The sequence below is a fragment of the Takifugu flavidus genome, chromosome 11, assembly GCF_003711565.1.
Source record: "Takifugu flavidus isolate HTHZ2018 chromosome 11, ASM371156v2, whole genome shotgun sequence".
In the NCBI taxonomy this organism is placed as follows: domain Eukaryota; kingdom Metazoa; phylum Chordata; class Actinopteri; order Tetraodontiformes; family Tetraodontidae; genus Takifugu; species Takifugu flavidus.
This window is the reverse complement of record NC_079530.1, coordinates 10928261-10946986: the sequence shown is the minus strand read 5'-3', so window position 1 is coordinate 10946986 and position 18726 is coordinate 10928261. Positions and strand designations below refer to the sequence as shown.

General features: G+C 54.3%; 1 protein-coding gene across 1 annotated transcript in view; it reads right to left on the bottom strand.

Annotated features, from left to right (window-relative positions):
• Window positions 1-732: 732 nt before the first annotated feature.
• Window positions 733-18726, bottom strand: part of LOC130534287 (signal-induced proliferation-associated 1-like protein 2) — a 61444-nt gene continuing 43450 nt past the window's right edge. Inside the window, exons 10-20 of the mRNA XM_057048313.1 lie at window positions 18498-18601; window positions 18325-18413; window positions 17162-17532; window positions 13098-13379; window positions 12256-12309; window positions 11106-11241; window positions 8616-8832; window positions 7227-7361; window positions 3410-3527; window positions 3150-3228; window positions 733-2737 (exon numbers count right to left, since the gene is read on the bottom strand). Of these exons, the coding sequence (XP_056904293.1) occupies window positions 2591-2737; window positions 3150-3228; window positions 3410-3527; window positions 7227-7361; window positions 8616-8832; window positions 11106-11241; window positions 12256-12309; window positions 13098-13379; window positions 17162-17532; window positions 18325-18413; window positions 18498-18601 (1732 nt within the window). The 3' untranslated portion in view covers window positions 733-2590. The remainder of the gene's footprint in view (window positions 2738-3149; window positions 3229-3409; window positions 3528-7226; window positions 7362-8615; window positions 8833-11105; window positions 11242-12255; window positions 12310-13097; window positions 13380-17161; window positions 17533-18324; window positions 18414-18497; window positions 18602-18726) is intronic.

Sequence of the window (18726 nt, the reverse complement as noted above, 5' to 3'; positions counted from 1 at the left end):
TGTGATGAGCAGGCTGGGATCATCGGGATCACCAGGGATCATCGGGATCACCAGGGATCATCGGGATCATCAGCGCTCGTCTGCAGCTTCTTCTCACTCTGACATGGTCAAATATGACACAGCAAGAGTGTGTGTGGGGGCTGGTTCCTCCCCCTGCTGGATCCCCCCCCTGCTGGATCCTCCCCCTGCTGGATCCTCACCTGCTGGATCCTCACCTGCTGGATCCTCCCCCTGCTGGATCCTCCCCCTGCTGGATCCTCCCCCTGCTGGATCCCCCCCCTGCTGGATCCCCCCCCTGCTGGATCCTCCCCCTGCTGGATCCCCCCCTTCTGGATCCTCCCCCTGCTGGATCCTCACCTGCTGGATCCTCACCTGCTGGATCCTCTCCCTGCTGGATCCCCCCCTTCTGGATCCTCCCCCTGCTGGATCCTCCCCCTGCTGGATCCTCCCCCTGCTGGATCCTCACCTGCTGGATCCCCCCCCTGCTGGACCACAGCCCCCACACACTGGCTGGATCTGGTGTTGATTCCTCCTGATCCCGGAGGATCACGCTGAAACAGCTCAACCTCGGAAAGGGAGCGACAGGAAGACGGCGGCTGGTTCCGACCATCAGGTCCATCGTCCTCGGGAATTGTTACCCCGGAAATGTTTGGGGGAAAAGGGGAAAAGGGGAAAAGGGGAAGTTTCTCTATGTTCACATATGCAGAAATAAACGTGGACACGAGAGAATCGTAATTTTAAAATGATGTTTATTTAAAAAAAACAAGAAAAAATAGAAGAAAAACCAAGCGGCCAAAATCCCAGCAGGGATGAGACAGTTCAGGGAGAGACGGATTTAAAAGCATACAAATCTGCAAACTGGAATCTAGCAGCATACAAATATGGGGATCCCCAAAACCATCATGAATAGATTTAAATAGATTTGTGGGGGGGTTGCCCTGGAAAGCTACGCACTTTACAACATCCACAGAGCTTCGTCTCTCCATGTGCAGGAACGGAAACAGCAGACCAACGAATCCTTAATAAAATAAACACCTTTAGGTCAATAAGCTTAAATAAGAGCGTTAAATACAAGACACTTCTGTGGCACATCTGTACAGAAACACATTTGGCATCGAAGGTGTGGGTCACTGGCGCTGGCTAAGGGTCACTGGCGCGGGCTAAGGGTCACTGGCGCGGGCTAAGGGTCACTGGCGCTGGCTAAGGGTCACTGGCGCGGGCTAAGGGTCACTGGCTAAGGGTCACTGGCGCGGGCTAAGGGTCACTGGCGCGGGCTAAGGGTCACTGGCGCGGGCTAAGGGTCACTGGCGCGGGCTAAGGGTCACTGGCGCGGGCTAAGGGTCACTGGCTAAGGGTCACTGGCGCGGGCTAAGGGTCACTGGCGCTAGCTAAGGGTCACTGGCGCGGGCTAAGGGTCACTGGCGGGGCTAAGGGTCACTGGCGCTAGCTAAGGGTCACTGGCGCTAGCTAAGGGTCACTGGCGCTAGCTAAGGGTCACTGGTGCGGGCTAAGGGTCACTGGCGCTAGCTAAGGGTCACTGGCGCGAGCTAAGGGTCACTGGCGCTAGCTAAGGGTCACTGGCGCGGGCTAAGGGTCACTGGCGCGGGCTAAGGGTCACTGGCGCTAGCTAAGGGTCACTGGCGCGGGCTAAGGGTCACTGGCGCGGGCTAAGGGTCACTGGCGCGGGCTAAGGGTCACTGGCGCGGGCTAACGCTCTAGAAAGCTCTGCGTACGAGGGAGGAGGCGTGTTGGGAAGAGCAGGGAAGTGAAACCATTTACAGAGGATTCTGTCCTGTTTCATAAATACGAGTACAACTGCTTCTCCACAGGAACGTTCACGCTTGTGCTCACTTTTCAGACAGTTTGGGAACTACCACTCTGTTATTGCTAGGACGACGAGACGGTGAAGGGAAACTACCGCGGCGTGTGGCGAAGCACCGTTAAACAGCTAAACTACCGCCGCGCCCCCCCGCTACACTGACAGGAAACACACTTCAGAAAGAAAGGAGAGAAAAACCCATCACACTTTTGGAGATTTGGAAATTCCAGGAAAAGCAAAAGGCTCTTGGTCAGGCTACATTCATCCCTCCCCTTCCGGCCACTCCTCAAGCCCGCCGGTGGATCCCTGTGGGATCCCCGCCGGTGGATCCCTGTGGGATCCCCGCCGGTGCGAGCAGGTGGTAAAGTACCACTTGGTTCTGTACAGTACATTCCCCCCCCCCGACTCACCTCTCCTGTGCAATAGAGGACCGCTGCGATCCAGTACTGAGGGAACGTGTGTGGGTCGGTTCTGTTGGCTACAGTAAAGCACCTTTACATTCCACTACTAAAAGAAGATCTGGAGGCCCAGGCGACGCTCCTATGGGGGGAAGGGGGGGGTCGCCTTTTAAAATTTGCCTCCACTGATGCAGACAGGAGGTTCCCCGGAATCTCTTTAGCCAGGATGGAGAAGCCATCAGAACCAACCGGGCCCAGGAGCACCGATCGTGTGAAGCTTCTGTCCTTTCAAAGACTTTCTGTTCCTCACTCTGGGTTTTCTGAAAGTTTGTGATGGATTTTTGGGGGTGTCTTGTTAGTTTGTGGCTCCCTCTTACGGCTTCTTGTCCATGGTGTGAAAGAACCATTCCGTGAACTTCCTGAGCTGAGCCGCAGCCGTCTGGCTCTCCTCCTGCAGCCGCATGTTGTCCTGCCTCAGGTGGTGGACCTCCTCCTGCAGCATGGCCTTGTCCTCTTTCTCCTGGAGACACACACACACACACAGAGACACACACACACACACACAACACACACACACACACACACACACACACACTCTGTAAGTGGGAACAGTAAGATGATTTTTTCCTGTTCTGATAAAAGTGCACGTCCTCCCTCAGCACCGTGCACGTCCTCCCTCAGCACCGTGCACGTCCTCCCTCGGCACCGTGCACACTGGTGCACGTTAGGCTGGGACACCATTTTAGAAGAGGAGGCAGGGTATTGCATGAGGCCGGTGTGTGTGTGTGTGTGTTGTGTGTGTGTGTGTGTGTGTGTGTGTGTGGCGTCCCCGTCACCACCACCACTCAGCCGACGTGCACGTGTGGCTGCTGACGTGCGCGTGATGACAGCTCAGTGTGACGGTGACCCAGCTTGGTGGGGGCTGTTTGTACCTTTCTGAGGTCGTGCTGCAGCTGCTTCAGGATCATCTCCAGTTGGTTGACTTTGCCAGTGAGCGTGGAGGGGGGGCCGCTGGGGGTGGACAGCTAACGTTAGCAACACGCGCTAAAGCAACACCTTTCTTTAGCTTTACCTGGAACAGTGAGGAGCCAGCGGACCTCATTCTGAAGCTGTGTCTGGTTAATGGCTCTAATTTACAGTTAATTATTCTGTTAATTATTCTGAAATACAGCTGCGTGTGTCCGGCTCTTACTCCGCCTCCAGCGCCGCTCCCTCAGCCTCCACGACTCGCCTCGTCAGCTCTCTGGAGATCTGCAGAGCCTCGGCCCGCTGCATGTCCGTCATGGTGCAGAACGATGCCACGCGCTGGTCTGCAGACAGAAAGGGACGTGACGGGTTAGAATCTTGTGATCCAGGACAGGAGATGGGTCCAGGAAGGCAGCACCAAGCTGGAACAGAGCCACCCAGTAGCATGGATGGAACCACTCATTCATGGTTGGTATGAATGAGTGGTTCTAATTAAGTACTAATTATCGGAGTGGGAGATGTACACACAGACTATCAGGACCAGGGTGGTAAACACAGGATTGCCAAAGATAAAGGCAGCCCCAGGGGTGCTGCCCCGCCCCTCCGAGCTGCCTCTGACAGCTGCCTGACTCATAATGGCTCCAGTAATGCTTGTTTTACCATATCAAGCCCTTAAGCCTGCTGAAAGCCCCGTGGAAAAGCCAAACTTGGCGCGTTACACATGGCGACGGCGGACTTTGGAGGCCTTGTGTTTTCTTGCTCACTCTCCAGGCCTGAGAGGGAGGACATGCAGATCTGCATATTCATAGAGGAGATTAAGGAAGCTAATCCACACCAACAGAGAAGCTGAGTGGGGCTGGAAGTGCTCCTTCAGATCCTGCGTTAGCTGCACATGAATGGGCGGCTCCTTCATAGTCCACAGATGCAGAAGGTTGAACGGTACCAAAGGGCTGCAAGAGGCTCCAGTAGAGGCTCCAGTAGAGACTCCAGTAGACTCCAGTAGGGGCTCCAGTAGGGGCTCCAGTAGAGACTCCAGTAGAGACTCCAGTAGACTCCAGTAGGGGCTCCAGTAGGGGCTCCAGTAGACTCCAGTAGGGGCTCCAGTAGAGGCTCCAGTAGACACCAGTAGGGGCTCCAGTAGGGGCTCCAGTAGAGACTCCAGTAGGGACTCCAGTAGGGGCTCCAGTAGAGACTCCAGTAGACTCCAGTAGGGGCTCCAGTAGGGGCTCCAGTAGGGGCTCCAGTAGAGGCTCAAGTAGGGGCTCCAGTAGGGGCTCCAGTAGAGGCTCCAGTAGGGGCTGCAGTAGGGGCTCCAGTAGAGGCTCAAGTAGGGGCTCCAGTAGGGGCTCCAGTAGAGGCTCCAGTAGGGGCTCCAGTAGGGGCTCCAGTAGAGGCTCAAGTAGGGGCTCCAGTAGGGGCTCCAGTAGAGGCTCAAGTAGGGGCTCCAGTAGGGGCTGCAGTAGAGACTCCAGTAGGGGCTCCAGTAGGGGCTCCAGTAGAGGCTCCAGTAGGGGCTGCAGTAGAGGCTCAAGTAGGGGCTCCAGTAGGGGCTCCAGTAGGGGCTCCAGTAGGGGCTCCAGTAGGGGCTCCAGTAGAGGCTCAAGTAGGGGCTCCAGTAGGGGCTCCAGTAGAGGCTCCAGTAGAGGCTCCAGTAGGGGCTCCAGTAGGGGCTCCAGTAGGGGCTCCAGTAGGGGCTTCAGTAGAGGCTCCAGTAGGGGCTCCAGTAGGGGCTCCAGTAGGGGCTCCAGTAGGGGCTCCAGTAGAGGCTCCAGTAGGGGCTCCAGTAGGGGCTCCAGTAGGGGCTCCAGTAGAGGCTCCAGTAGAGGCTCCAGTAGGGGCTCCAGTAGAGGCTCCAGTAGGGGCTCCAGTAGGGGCTCCAGTAGAGGCTCCAGTAGGGGCTCCAGTAGGGGCTCCAGTAGAGGCTCCAGTAGAGACTCCAGTAGAGACTCCAGTGGGGGCTCCAGTAGAGACTCCAGTAGAGGCTCCAGTAGAGGCTCCAGTAGAGACTCCAGTAGAGGCTCCAGTAGAGACTCCAGTAGAGACTCCAGTAGAGACTCCAGTGGGGGCTCCAGTAGAGGCTCCAGTAGAGGCTCCAGTAGAGACTCCAGTGGGGGCTCCAGTAGAGGCTCCAGTAGAGGCTCCAGTAGAGACTCCAGTAGGGGCTCCAGTAGGGGCTCCAGTAGAGGCTCCAGTAGGGGCTCCAGTAGAGGCTCCAGTAGAGACTCCAGTAGGGCTCCAGTAGAGGCTCCAGTAGGGGCTCCAGTAGGGGCTCCAGTAGAGGCTCCAGTAGAGACTCCAGCAGAGACTCCAGTAGAGACTCCAGTAGAGGCTCCAGTAGGGGCTCCAGTAGGGGCTCCAGTAGAGGCTCCAGTAGAGGCTCCAGTAGGGGCTCCAGTAGGGGCTCCAGTAGAGGCTCCAGTAGAGACTCCAGTAGGGGCTCCAGTAGAGGCTCCAGTAGGGGCTCCAGTAGAGACTCCAGTAGGGGCTCCAGTAGAGACTCCAGTAGGGGCTCCAGTAGGGGCTCCAGTAGAGGCTCCAGTAGGGGCTCCAGTAGAGGCTCCAGTAGAGGCTCCAGTAGAGACTCCAGTAGGGGCTCCAGTAGAGACTCCAGTAGAGACTCCAGTAGGGGCTCCAGTAGAGGCTCCAGCAGGGGCTCCAGTAGGGGCTCCAGTAGGGGCTCCAGTAGAGGCTCCAGTAGGGGCTCCAGTAGGGGCTCCAGTAGGGGCTCCAGTAGAGACTCCAGTAGAGACTCCAGTAGGGGCTCCAGTAGAGGCTCCAGTAGGGGCTCCAGTAGGGGCTCCAGTAGGGGCTCCAGTAGAGGCTCCAGTAGAGGCTCCAGTAGGGGCTCCAGTAGGGGCTCCAGTAGAGACTCCAGTAGAGACTCCAGTAGGGGCTCCAGTAGGGGCTCCACCTTCTGATTCGTGGGGAAAACTAATTATATTTAAGAGTGAGCCTGAGAATCCTTCACCTCCTGGAATTTCGAGGCTCTTCATGTGTTCCGCACAGACCGTTGTCATGGGTCGCCTGTAAAATCCTCAAGAGTTACACTTTCCGTTAAGAATGGGCCAGAAGAAGATTAGCGGGTATCACAAGCAGGCGTTTGGGCCCTCCTCTCGGTGCAGGACCAAACGGAGGGCTCCTATGAGTGCGCTCCGTCTCCAGCAGCTTCTTCCTGTGGATCTAACAGGAGCTGGCTAAACACACATGGCAGAGCAGCCTGCAGCGACGCCGCTCTGCTCCAGTTTTCCCAGAGTTTCTGGGCCAACGAGACGCTCGTGACAACAGGCTTCGTGCTGCCACTCGGCATCATCTCCACTCATCCCACATGCGTTAAATGATGCCGCAGGCCGTGTAGTAGGACACGTTTCAAAGAAGAAGCTTCCCAGGTGGACGGAATAATTAGAGCAAAATGAGGAGTCACATGCTGCCGAATCTACTCCAAGGTCAGAGTGCACGTGGAAAAACCTCGTGGCGAGTTTCTGATGATAAATGAGGAAAACATGAGTCAGCACATGAACCAGTGGACAAAGTGAGGAGTGATGACTCTGGACGTGAGGGTTGTGATGAGAAGATGCAAAGCAAATAAAATCAGTGTGGGGAAAGTAGCACCTCTCCTAACGCCTTCATCAGCACTGCTCCTAATTACTCCATTAAGCCTCAGAAATTCCCAAGTTTGGCACTTCTGCCCATATTTCCCTCATAATTGTCCACTGGACCAGAATCAGGCCTGACGGACAAAAAGCCAAGAAAAGAATGAAAACCAGCCCAAACCAGCCCCCTAACCCTAACCCTCCAACTCCTGTCCTAACCCTAACCCTCCAACTCCTGTCCTAACCCTAACCCTGACCCTGACCCTGACCCTGACCCTGACTCCTGTCCTGAAGCACTACGACACCCCAGAGGAAGCAAAAGCACAAACTAACAGGTGCAACTTATGGACACACAAACACACACAAACTAGTAGTCGTAGGACGGAGGAGGAGGAGGAGGAGGAGGAGGAGGAGGAGGGTTACACGAGGTGCCAGCAGCTTCAGACCGGTTACCTTCAAAGGCCCGTGCTGCATCAACCAGGTGAGACCAGTCCAGGCCTGAGGCAGCGTCTGGGAGGGGCATGAGCCCCGGGTCGCTGAATTTGGACTTCTTGTCCGCCAAGGAACCATCAGAGAACCAAAACTCACCTGCAGAGACAGGCAGGCACTCGGATCAGTATCGAAGCCCAATCCCTTACCCTGGCCCCTAATCCTGGCCCCTGACCCTAACCCTGACCCCTAACCCTAACCCTGGCCCCTAACCCTGGCCCTGGCCCCTAACCCTGGCCCCTGACCCTAACCCTGGCCCCTGACCCTAACCCTGGCCCCTGACCCTAACCCTGGCCCCTGACCCTGGCCCCTGACCCTAACCCTGGCCCCTGACCCTGGCCCCTAACCCTGGCCCCTGACCCTAACCCTGGCCCCTAACCCTGGCCCCTGACCCTAACCCTGGCCCCTGACCCTAACCCTATCCAAGCCTTCCTCTACTTTACTTATACATGGTTATGCATGAGGCAGCCACCTTTTACATAATGACGTGTTCTCAAATGCAGCCTGGGGGGCAATAAAAGACTTGTGAAGGCTTCACGCTTCAGTAGTGACTCCTGTTCCCTCCGCTGTCGCTGCCTCCCTGTCAGCACAGACGGGCAACACCAGCCCCCGTGGGGGGGGGGGGGGGGGGGGGGGGGGGCGATCAGCACACCCCAGGAGAGACAGACGGAGGCTGTCAAACCTCCCAAACCATTGCACGTTAGGATGAGAGCCAGGAAGACAGAAGCACCTAACAACAGCAGTCGGAGCACCAGAGAGGTGAGACAGGTTGATCAGAGGTGAGACAGGTTGATCAGAGGTGAGACAGGTTGATCAGAGGTGAGACAGGTTGATCAGAGAGGTGAGACAGGTTGACCAGAGAGGTGAGACAGGTTGATCAGAGGTGAGACAGGTTGATCAGAGAGGTGAGACAGGTGGGGGTGTATTAATGAATGGAGCCCAACACGTGACAGACAGCGCCATGATCCTGGTGCAGATAACCCAGGAGCCAGAGCGGTGGGGGCAGATCCCCCCCCCCCCACACCGGCCCAGTCTATATTGGAGTGGCTCTGCACAGGTGTCTAGAATCCAGGAGTGACGGCCGTCCCCCTCCCTCCCTCCCTCCTGCCCTCCCTGCCGTCTCCCGCCCTCCCGGCCGTCCCCCGCCCTCCCCCGCCCCCCCGGCCGTCCCCCGCCCCCCCGCCCCCCCTCCTGCCCTCCCTGCAGACCTGGTTCTGCCCCTCCGGTGCCGCCTAGACAGTTGAAACCCAACAGGCCACTGAAAGGCGACAGGAAGTGACCTGCACCCGATGAGGCAGAGCTGCTTTACCTTCTCTGTCGTCCATCTTTCCATGTTTTGGGATCTCTACTTACTCCGCAGGTTGGACGCCCCCTGGTGGTGGACCATGCGCGGGGGCAGCGTGCTGTGGTACGGAGGAGTGCTGCTGAACAGGATGTCGGTCGGCATGGCCTGGTCCAGCATGGAACTGCGTGAGCTGGCGTAGGAGGAACACCTGCGGTTGCTGCACACGCTCTCGTCCGACAGCGTCCGGTACAGGGAGCGCCGGGGCGACACGCCCATCGCTGACACCTGGGGAGGACAGGTGAGTGATGTCAGTCACGGCTACAGGAACGACCAGGCGGGGCGGCATGGAGGAAGAGTGGCGAGTTGGGATGGTCAGGAATCAATTCCAGCCTTGGCTCTGCCGACGGGTTAAGAGCAGCTGTAGAACATCTGGTCAGGACGGGCAGAAGGGGCGGCGGCCTGATGCAGGAGCGACCGCCTCCTGTTCTAAAGGCATTTTCCTACAGATGCATTCATTTGGATTTAGGACGATGAAAAATGGTCCACATACATCAGCATCTGACCGCTGAGTGGTTGTAAACGTAAATATTCTAGTAGATAGAGAGGAGGCTCGTCAATATCCAGGTAGATCTTCTACTCACCTGTGGTGCACAGACACGCCCCTTTATTCACAGTCAGTTATATAGAAAGTCCGTACAGACGGGACCATCAGCCGCACTAAAACTCCATTTCCTTGTATGTGCTTCTTTCCAGCCCCGACAAAAGAGCCGTTACTACAGCAGACGTGTCTCTGGCTGGGGGCCACCCAGAGGTCGCTGCCAGGGTCAGAGGTCGCTGCCAGGCCCAGAGGTCGCTGCCAGGGTCAGAGGTCGCTGCCAGGCCCAGAGGTCGCTGCCAGGGTCAGAGGTCGCTGCCAGGCCCAGAGGTCGCTGCCAGGGTCAGAGGTCGCTGCCAGGGTCAGAGGTCGCTGCCAGGCCCAGAGGTCGCTGCCAGGGTCAGAGGTCGCTGCCAGGCCCAGAGGTCGCTGCCAGGGTCAGAGGTCGCTGCCAGGCCCAGAGGTCGCTGCCAGGGTCAGAGGTCGCTGCCAGGCCCAGCGGTCGCTGCCAGGGTCAGAGGTCGCTGCCAGGGTCAGCGGTCGCTGCCAGGGTCAGAGGTCGCTGCCAGGGTCAGCGCCACTCTCACAGCAGCCTCGCGCCGCCTCGCCACGCAGAGACGAACCTACGTCGGTGCTGCGAGAGGCTCCGTTTCGGGGCTGTTGCCAGGAGTTTGACAGCGACTCTCCTTTTTAAACAGGCAAAGCCACAAAGCGCCGTCCCATCCATCATTATCCATTTATAGCTGGGGCAAATATTGCAGGAGGTCCATCATAATTAGTCAGGAGTTTGGTTTTCCTCCAGCGTAGAGCGATGCCAAAGGGCAACACCCTCCACACACCACCTCCGAGCTCCGCCCCCTAAAGCTCCCCTCTTTTGAAGCCAAGTTTGTAAGATCGGATCCCACAAAGTTCTTGTTCCTCAGACACCAGGAAACTGGGTTTGTTCCTTATGAACCAGAAACAACAAATGAACCATTAGGAGAAGGGTTTATTTTTATTTGCCATTTGCAGCATCAGATTAGGAACTCCCACATTGAGCAACAAAGCTTCTGGATTTACTACAAAACTGAAGGACGCCTGTTTTACTGTGTTGTTGCTGTCGGTCAAAGCAGAAGCCACTTGTCCACTGGCGTGTCCTGATTGGCCCCCCCTCCCCTCAGTGGCCACTGGGGAGGACACGTTGGACCACCACCTATTTAGAAGCTTTGTTCTTCCCACAGGAGGTTGAAAAGAGGACCGTTGTGAGAGTAGGCTGAGCGGGCCAGTGGTGTCCCGCCCTCTCTGGTGAGGTGGGGGGGGACGGTGGAGGCGCCTGCTCACAGGCTCGATGGCGCCGGCTGACCTAGACTTTAGAGCGTGTTTCATACGGGAGCCATGCTGGATTCCATGATTTGGTCCTTTGAGCAGTATAAGCTCCAAAAACGAACCATCAGGTGTTCAGACCCTCGCTTCCATCTCTCTCCCGCTGGATTTGACCCCCCCACTCTGCACTATAGCGCTGATTCCAACGACTCCACCAGAATCTAAATGGAACTTGTTAAACATGGTGCTTGATTCTCCCGTCGCCATGGTTACAAAGTTTCCAGAAGAGCAACGCAGTGTGTGCAGGGGCAGACACGCCTGAGCCAGAGAGACCTGCCCATCATCTGTTGGGACGAACGTTCTCTATTTGGAACATTTGAGAGGTCCAAATATAGCCAGTCTGTCTCTGGGGTCTGCCCCTGGCATATAAGGGATGGGGGCCACTGGTGCGGGGGGGGCTGCAGGTGCAACCACCAGAGTCTGTGGCCCTGCCTTTAATCTGTCAGAACCAGTGTGAGGGTCCAGTCTGAATCACCATCAGCCTGTGCCAGGCGCTGGGGTCCGAAAGGTCCGGTGTCGGTAAACACAAACCCATCAGCTGTGCTGCTCAGCAGCCGCACATGCCAGAGGTTGAGGGCAGACGTGATGTTTGCAGACTCACCTTCTGGGTTCTGTCTCCTGCCGGGTCGCTGGACAGCATCATTTTAAGATAGTCTTCTTTAGAACGCCTCTGTAGCGAGTTCCCTTCTGGGTCTCCGGCCTGGACTCGGCAGGCAGCTTCCTGTGCATACAGATGCCTGTGGCCAGAACAGAAGCAAAGTGTTCATGAAAGAGGGCTAAAACACTCTGCGATGCCCCCCCCGGGCCGCGGCAAGCTAATACGCTAACGCCCCCGCTTCATGCTACACAGGAGTGTTACGAGAGGTCAGAATCGTCCTGCCAACCTCACCTAAACTGCCCCTCTGAAAGAGCCAATAACAGATTGGGAACAACACAGTCAACCATGCTGAGCGGTCAAAAAGGGGACGCGGGGGTGGGGGGGGTGGTGGGGGGGGGGAGAAGACTTTAAACAGAACCGACAGCAGAGACGGACGGGTGGAGACCAGGGAGTCTTGGGATGTGCTGGGACAACACAGGACTCACAGGCTGGGACATGTTTGCTTTTAGCCTTTGTGGCTTCACTTGAGCCCAATCAAGAATTTTAACAGCCGAGTGTGTGAGTTTGGTGGGGGGGGGGGGTGTTGGTGACCCCGCTGTAAAGAAGCTGCACGGCTGTGAGACTTCAGCCTCAGCCTGTGAGCATGAGACACCAAGTAGTGTTGACAGAGCATGAGACGGCCGGGGGGGGGGGGGGGCAACAGCACGTGCCTGGTTTTGCTGGTCAACTAGACAAGATGACACTCACATTTTCCAATCATGTTGCACAACTGCTCAATTCTGCCCCCAAACTGTGGTCGGGTTTATTCTGAGAATCCCACCGTGACGAGACAACATGTAACATCTCTGGTGGGGGGGGGCACAACCAGAGATGGGCGGGGCCTCAGAATCCTTATTTGGGTCCAGATTGTGCTGATTTGGGACAGATGAAGTGTGCACACAGGGTGTGACGTAGTGCACGGAGCAGAAGTGTCTCAGGCACTGATGCTCAGCAGGTGGTCCGCCGCTCTCAGCCCGTCACAAGGCTGCTGTAGAGCTGCAGACCTGCCACAGGGGTCAGAGTGGGGTGTTGGTCTCAGAGGGTTCAGGGTGCTTGTGTGGGGGACACCAGGCTGGGGTGGACGTGGACCACAGGCGTGACGTTGATTCAGTACCTTGAGCGCTCATATAGCATCGAGAGAAGGAACGCTAACAAGTTCTCCGCTCCTCTGGACCGTGGAGCAGCAGCAAGGAGGAAAAGAGCTGAGGGTTAGCAGCACCGGTACAGAGCCAGAGTTACACACAGATGGGGGGGGGGGGGGGGGGGGGGTGAACGTCATTACTGTGGGGAGGTTAAGCCATTCATCATGGATCATGGATAAAATAAAACTACAGGAATATCTAAACCACCAATGGAAGAAATGACCGATGTACACAGCAAATAAATCAGGTAGTGTTGAAGCGGAAAATCTCCAAACCTAAATGGAATTACAAGGAAGCCAGTTTGGGTGTTTTGGCTTGTGTTGACCTTACGTTCCACTATGAGGGCTGCATTTGAGCGTGCGAGCAAATCTTCCTGAACAAGCCGACATCATTTCTGCTGAGACAAAACTCCCGAGATCAGACTTGGATGAGCAGCTTCTTCTTTCTCGAGCCTGCTGGCAGGTGTCCTCGTTACCTGAGTCAGTGGCTCCCTGTCACTACCAGGGGATGCTAATGCTAATGCTAAGTAGGGCAGTCTGTGGGGACCGCTCTTCTCTGGGGCGATCAATAACAAGTGAAATGTGCCAACTGCGTTATGTCTGCGGCTTCATCGAGCTTAGTTATTTTTTGGTTGTCGCTTTCAATCAAGGCCAGTTCCTGCACATCAGTGGAATGAGTTTGGCTGGAGCGGAGCTCTACTTTACCCATGAGTACGTTACCCTCGTAGCTATTACATAATGGAGTCCTGCTGTACTTTTGGGTTGTTTAATCCCCTTTTCTTTATCCTGCTCTAAATCACTCTCTGTGCACTCACCCACACTCTGAAATGTTGGGAGGTCCCTCATCATCACCATCAGATGTCTTCATGCCCACTGGGAGTTTACAACCATGCAGTGTTCGTGTCTGTCCACACGCCTCTGAGCTGGGCCCTTGTTCTGGCTCTGGCTCTGGCTCTGGCTCTGGGTCTGGCTCTGGCTCTGGCTCTGGGTCTGGCCCTGAGCTACCAGTCTGGGGAATGGTGTACACCTTGGCGGAGTCAGTGGACAAACAGTACCTGACGCCGCGGGCCAGCGGACTGCCAGAGTGGTGAGAGCCACTGATCAGCAGAACAGAAAAAAACAACAAAAAGCATAAAGCAACTGAAATGTGAGCGGAACAGACGTGGAAGCAGACAAACAAACCATGAAGGCGTAAAAAAGCAGCAATGAAAATAATGGAAGTGAGGAGAGCTCCTCCGTGCCGTCGGCTCTGACATCAGCGTCATGCTAATTCAGCCCTAACCTCCATCTGAAGGTGACGCACGTCCAGGCTGTCACGTGCACCGTCTGTTTGAACCATGCCCTTTCACCAGTCGCTTAAATATCAACTGACAAACCACATCAGGAGTTCTGTGCATTGAAAGCAGAAATAAGCAGGCCGGGCCTTTGGGGCAGCAGGAGCAGCTTCGCTTCCAAAGTGACTCTCAAAGTGCTTTGGATGAAGTTTGTGATCTGTGGAAATGAGGTTGTATTCATAAATAAGTCCTTAGTCGGGATTCTAGAACTGTCTGTCGACCTCCAGGTGGGAAGAAGCATTTTCCTAGTGTTCAGAAAGTGAACACAGTTTTGGTGGAACTCACTTTATTCTTTAGGTCTTAACTATTTTGCTTCTTCTAACCCTAACCCTTTGAGCAACTGCAACACTTTTTCCTGGGAACTGAGACGTCATCGGTGGCCTCGGCTGCGTCTCCATATTCATGACCATCTGGACCACACCCTGCAAAGTCACTTCCTGCTGCTTCGCCGTTGCCCCGGGTAACACGCTGTTGACCGTAGCATCACACACAGGAAGCAATAAGATAGTCAAGGTGATGACACGGCCCCCTCCTCTTTTCTGAAGGATCTCCTGGTGCAGACAGCTTTGACATGGAGGGGCAGATTGTGGAGGTTTAATCTGCTGTGGCAAAATAAAACCCCTCCTGCCCCCGGTGTCACTTCTGTGAGTGGCTGCAGGACAGAGCGCCTATGATACCTTCCCCCTCTGCCAGATGGGTCCCAGGCTGGTGAGGAGCACCCACATGGGGGTGCGATTAAACTCCCTGGACACACTCAACAGCTGCAGCACAGCTGGATGAATCAGGCTGTGGGTCAGGGAGCACGGCCGGGTCAAAAGGTCAGCATAACAAATAGCTGTCACCCTGTAATGTGTGTTAGCGTATATTTAATGGAACAGATATTGCCTGAAGTGACAGGCATGGTGTGTGTGTGTGTGTGTGTGTGTACGTGTGTGTGTGTGTGTGTGTACGTGTGTGTGTGTGTGTGTGTGTGTGTGTGTGTGTGGTGTACGTGTGTGTGTGTGTGTGTGTGTGTGTGTGTGTAACTGTAGCCCAGATCTACATGCCAGAACAGTTTGGACTTTGAGCAAATGACCTCCAAAGGCTGCAACAGCAGCACTATTTGTTCACACTGGAGAGAAGATTCTGCCTCTTTAATGAATCAAAAGAAGGCTGTTGCACACTGGCTAACCCTAACCCTGACCCTAACCCTACCCTAACCCTAACCTAACCCTAACCCTAACCCTACCCTAACCCTAACCTACCCTAACCCTAACCCTACCTAACCCTAACCTAACCCTAACCTAACCCTAACCTAACCCTAACCCTAACCTACCCTAACCTAACCTAACCCTAACCCTAACCTAACCCTACCCTAACCTAACCCTAACCTAACCCTAACCCTACCCTAACCCTAACCTAACCCTAACCCTACCCTAACCCTAACCTAACCCTACCCTAACCCTAACCTAACCTAACCCTAACCTAACCCTACCCTAACCCTAACCTAACCCTAACCCTAACCCTACCCTAACCCTAACCTAACCCTAACCTAACCCTAACCCTAACCCTAACCTAACCCTAACCTAACCCTAACCTAACCCTACCCTAACCCTAACCTAACCCTAACCCTAACCTAACCCTAACCATTGATCTCCAACCCTAACCTCAACCCCTAACCCTAACCCTAACCCTAACCTAACCCTAACCCTAGCCCTAACCCTAAAAGCAGAGGAAGGCACAAATTCAAAAAGAAATGGAGGGGAAATACAAAAGGCAAGATAAGAAGGAAGGGAGGGGACACTTAAATCGAAAGTAAAAATTAACGCAAAAAAGCGAGGGGAGTATAAAAGGGGAAGGAGAGGTGGAGCAAGTCAAATGGAAAGTGGTTACAGAAGGGACAACATCATGGAAAGAAAAGGAGGTGGAAGAAGGGATAAAGCGAGGGACTATCTTATGTTGAGGCCCAAACAGGCCAACATAATAACAATTTTTTGATCAGCTAGCCTGAGGAAGGCCAACAAAGGCCGAAACGTTGCGCAGCTGATCACAGCTAAGGCCAGAGTGCCTAATTTTTGGAACCCCCACCACCTTAGGGTGGTGAATAACTTTGATGGTGGGAGTCTCTGCCTGGGACCCCCTTGATGGACAGTGCATTGCTTTCCCCGGAAAGCCTAACCTTACCTTAACCTATCCAGCCAGTGCCTCGGGGGGAACCAGGTGGAGTCACCCCTATCTAATTTTTGGAGCCCGATGGCTAACCCCCCACCCATCCTAACCCTAACCTAACCCTAACCCTAACCCTAACCCTAACCATTGATCTCCAACCCTAACCTCAACCCCTAACCCCAACCCCTAACCCTAACCCTAACGCCTAACCCTAACCCTAGCCCTAACCCTAAAAGCAGAGGAAGGCACAAATTCAAAAAGAAATGGAGGGGAAATACAAAAGGCAAGATAAGAAGGAAGGGAGGGGACACTTAAATCGAAAGTAAAAATTAACGCAAAAAAGCGAGGGGAGTATAAAAGGGGAAGGAGAGGTGGAGCAAGTCAAATGGAAAGTGGTTACAGAAGGGACAACATCATGGAAAGAAAAGGAGGTGGAAGAAGGGATAAAGCGAGGGACTATCTTATGTTGAGGCCCAAACAGGCCAACATAATAACAATTTTTTGATCAGCTAGCCTGAGGAAGGCCAACAAAGGCCGAAACGTTGCGCAGCTGATCACAGCTAAGGCCAGAGTGCCTAATTTTTGGAACCCCCACCACCTTAGGGTGGTGAATAACTTTGATGGTGGGAGTCTCTGCCTGGGACCCCCTTGATGGACAGTGCATTGCTTTCCCCGGAAAGCCTAACCTTACCTTAACCTACCTAACCCTAACCTAACCCTAACCCTAACCCTAACCCTAACCCTAACCTAACCCGAACCCTAACCTAACCCTAACCTAACCCTAACCTAACCCTACCCTAACCTAACCCTAACCCTACCCTAACCCTAACCCTACCCTAACCTAACCCTAACCCTAACCCTACCCTAACCCTAACCTAACCCTAACCTAACCCTAACCTAACCCTAACCCTACCTAACCTAACCCTCTACCTAACCTAACCTAACCCTCTAACCCTAACCTAACCCTAACCCTAACCCTAACCTAACCCTAACCCAACCCTAACATAACCCTAACCCAACCCTAACCTAACCCTAACCTAACCTAACCCTAACCCTCTAACCCTAACCTAACCCTCTAACCCTAACCCTAACCTAACCCTAACCTAACCCTAACCCAACCCTAACCCAACCCTAACCTAACCTAACCCTAACCTAACCTAACCTAACCTAACCCAGACCAGCGTGAGCAGCGAGCGAGGTCTCACACACGGTTGGTTGTGATCTGACCTGCAGTCGTGGTTCCTATCTTTGAATATATCATTATTTTGGCAGACCTATTTATGCATATAATAGCAATAGCAACAACAACAAAAACCACAACAACAACAACAACAACAACAATAATAATAATATAATAATAATAATAATAATCATAATAATAATAATGGAATATGTACCTTGAATGGGATGAGATCTCGCTCAGATCTCCAATGCTTCCCTCCGTCACTTGGCTGGACAGATTAGAGGCGTAGCCCTGCGGCAGATACAGTTTCCCATGATCCTCCTGGGATGGAGCATCCTCGTGGAGCCCCGATGCCCAGGGGTGTCCTTGCTCCCCCGCCCTGCCTGGCATCGCCCCCCGGACCCCCGGGGCCATGCAGGGGTTAGTGTCGATGCCACTGTCTGTGGATGCTCCCTTGATGTAGGTGAGGCCCAGCATCTCCGGGTCCATCAGGTCCCCGGAGCCAAAGTGCTTATCGTCACTGTTGCTGGAGGCGTTGCTGGACAGCGTGTTGCTGCTGGAGTGGCTCGAGCTTTTGTCACCAGTCTGGGCAGAAGGGGGAGATTATTGGGGTGGATGAGGGAACCACAGCAAAGCAGGGCCGGGGGGGGGGGGGGGGGGGGGGCATCCATGTGGCACCTCAGCAGGTGGGTTTGTTGAACGAACGAATGAATGAATGAATGAATGAATGAATGAATGAATGAATGAATGAAGCTTTGTATGTAAGACTGGACTTTTGTAAAGCATAAAGGTGAAGGTCACTACATAACTTGGGGAAGTGATAAAAAGGGACTTTTTAAAACTTATTTTCTGAATTGTCTGTGTTAATGCAGCAGCTTCTGAACGATGTTGCTAACTGGGCCGATCAGCCTCCAGCTTTATGGGAAAAATAAGAGCTGGTGTCCAGCGAAGCTGGGGGGACGTTTAATATAATATAAATGCAATAATATAATCAACCTTCTCATAAAAATGTGTCCTATAAAAGAGTGAAATTAGCAGCATTGCTGACGGGCTCCGACCGTTAGCACCGTGCTAATGAAGCGAAAGTGCAAAGTCAGGCTAGAGGAGATGACTTTGGGAAGAGAGTCTTGAACCGAGGGGTGCTGGACCTCACCTCAGCTGGAAGAGTGACATGAGGAATGCCGGGGTGATGGCTTAGCGTTGGGGTGTCAGAGGACACCAGTTTGTGAATAACCCTCGATGACCATTACTACTGGCTACTACAGATTAGAGATGTGACCCACAGACAGCAGAACAGGAAATAATCTAACGTGATACGATAACAGTGGTGTTGGTGCCAGGCTTCAGGACTCATCCTGACGTGGGTTCAGGACTAACCCTGGACAGCTTGTTGGGCAAGTCCTTTCCTCCTTCTCTTTGCTTCAGAGGGTTCAGGATCTTGGTGGAGGGGATGTGCCATTTGGCTTCTACCAGCCAGGAAGATGAGATAAAATCAGTCAGACAGATGAAGACACATTTCTAGACATCGTGAAGGTGTGAGCAGGACTCACCAGCAGACCGGGTCCGCTCCAGAGTGGGCTCCCTCTCTCTGGGAAGCTCTCCGTCCCCCCCCTGGATGTCCCCTGTCCGCTCATGGAGGATGGGTGAAGGACACCTTCAGCCGTAACAGGAAAATGACCTTTAGCTCTTTCTCTAGTTGTAAAATGCCTCAGACGCACAGCGATTAAGTGAAGATCATTAAAGGTCACGTCACTGGGGCTGATAACAAAATAGAGAATG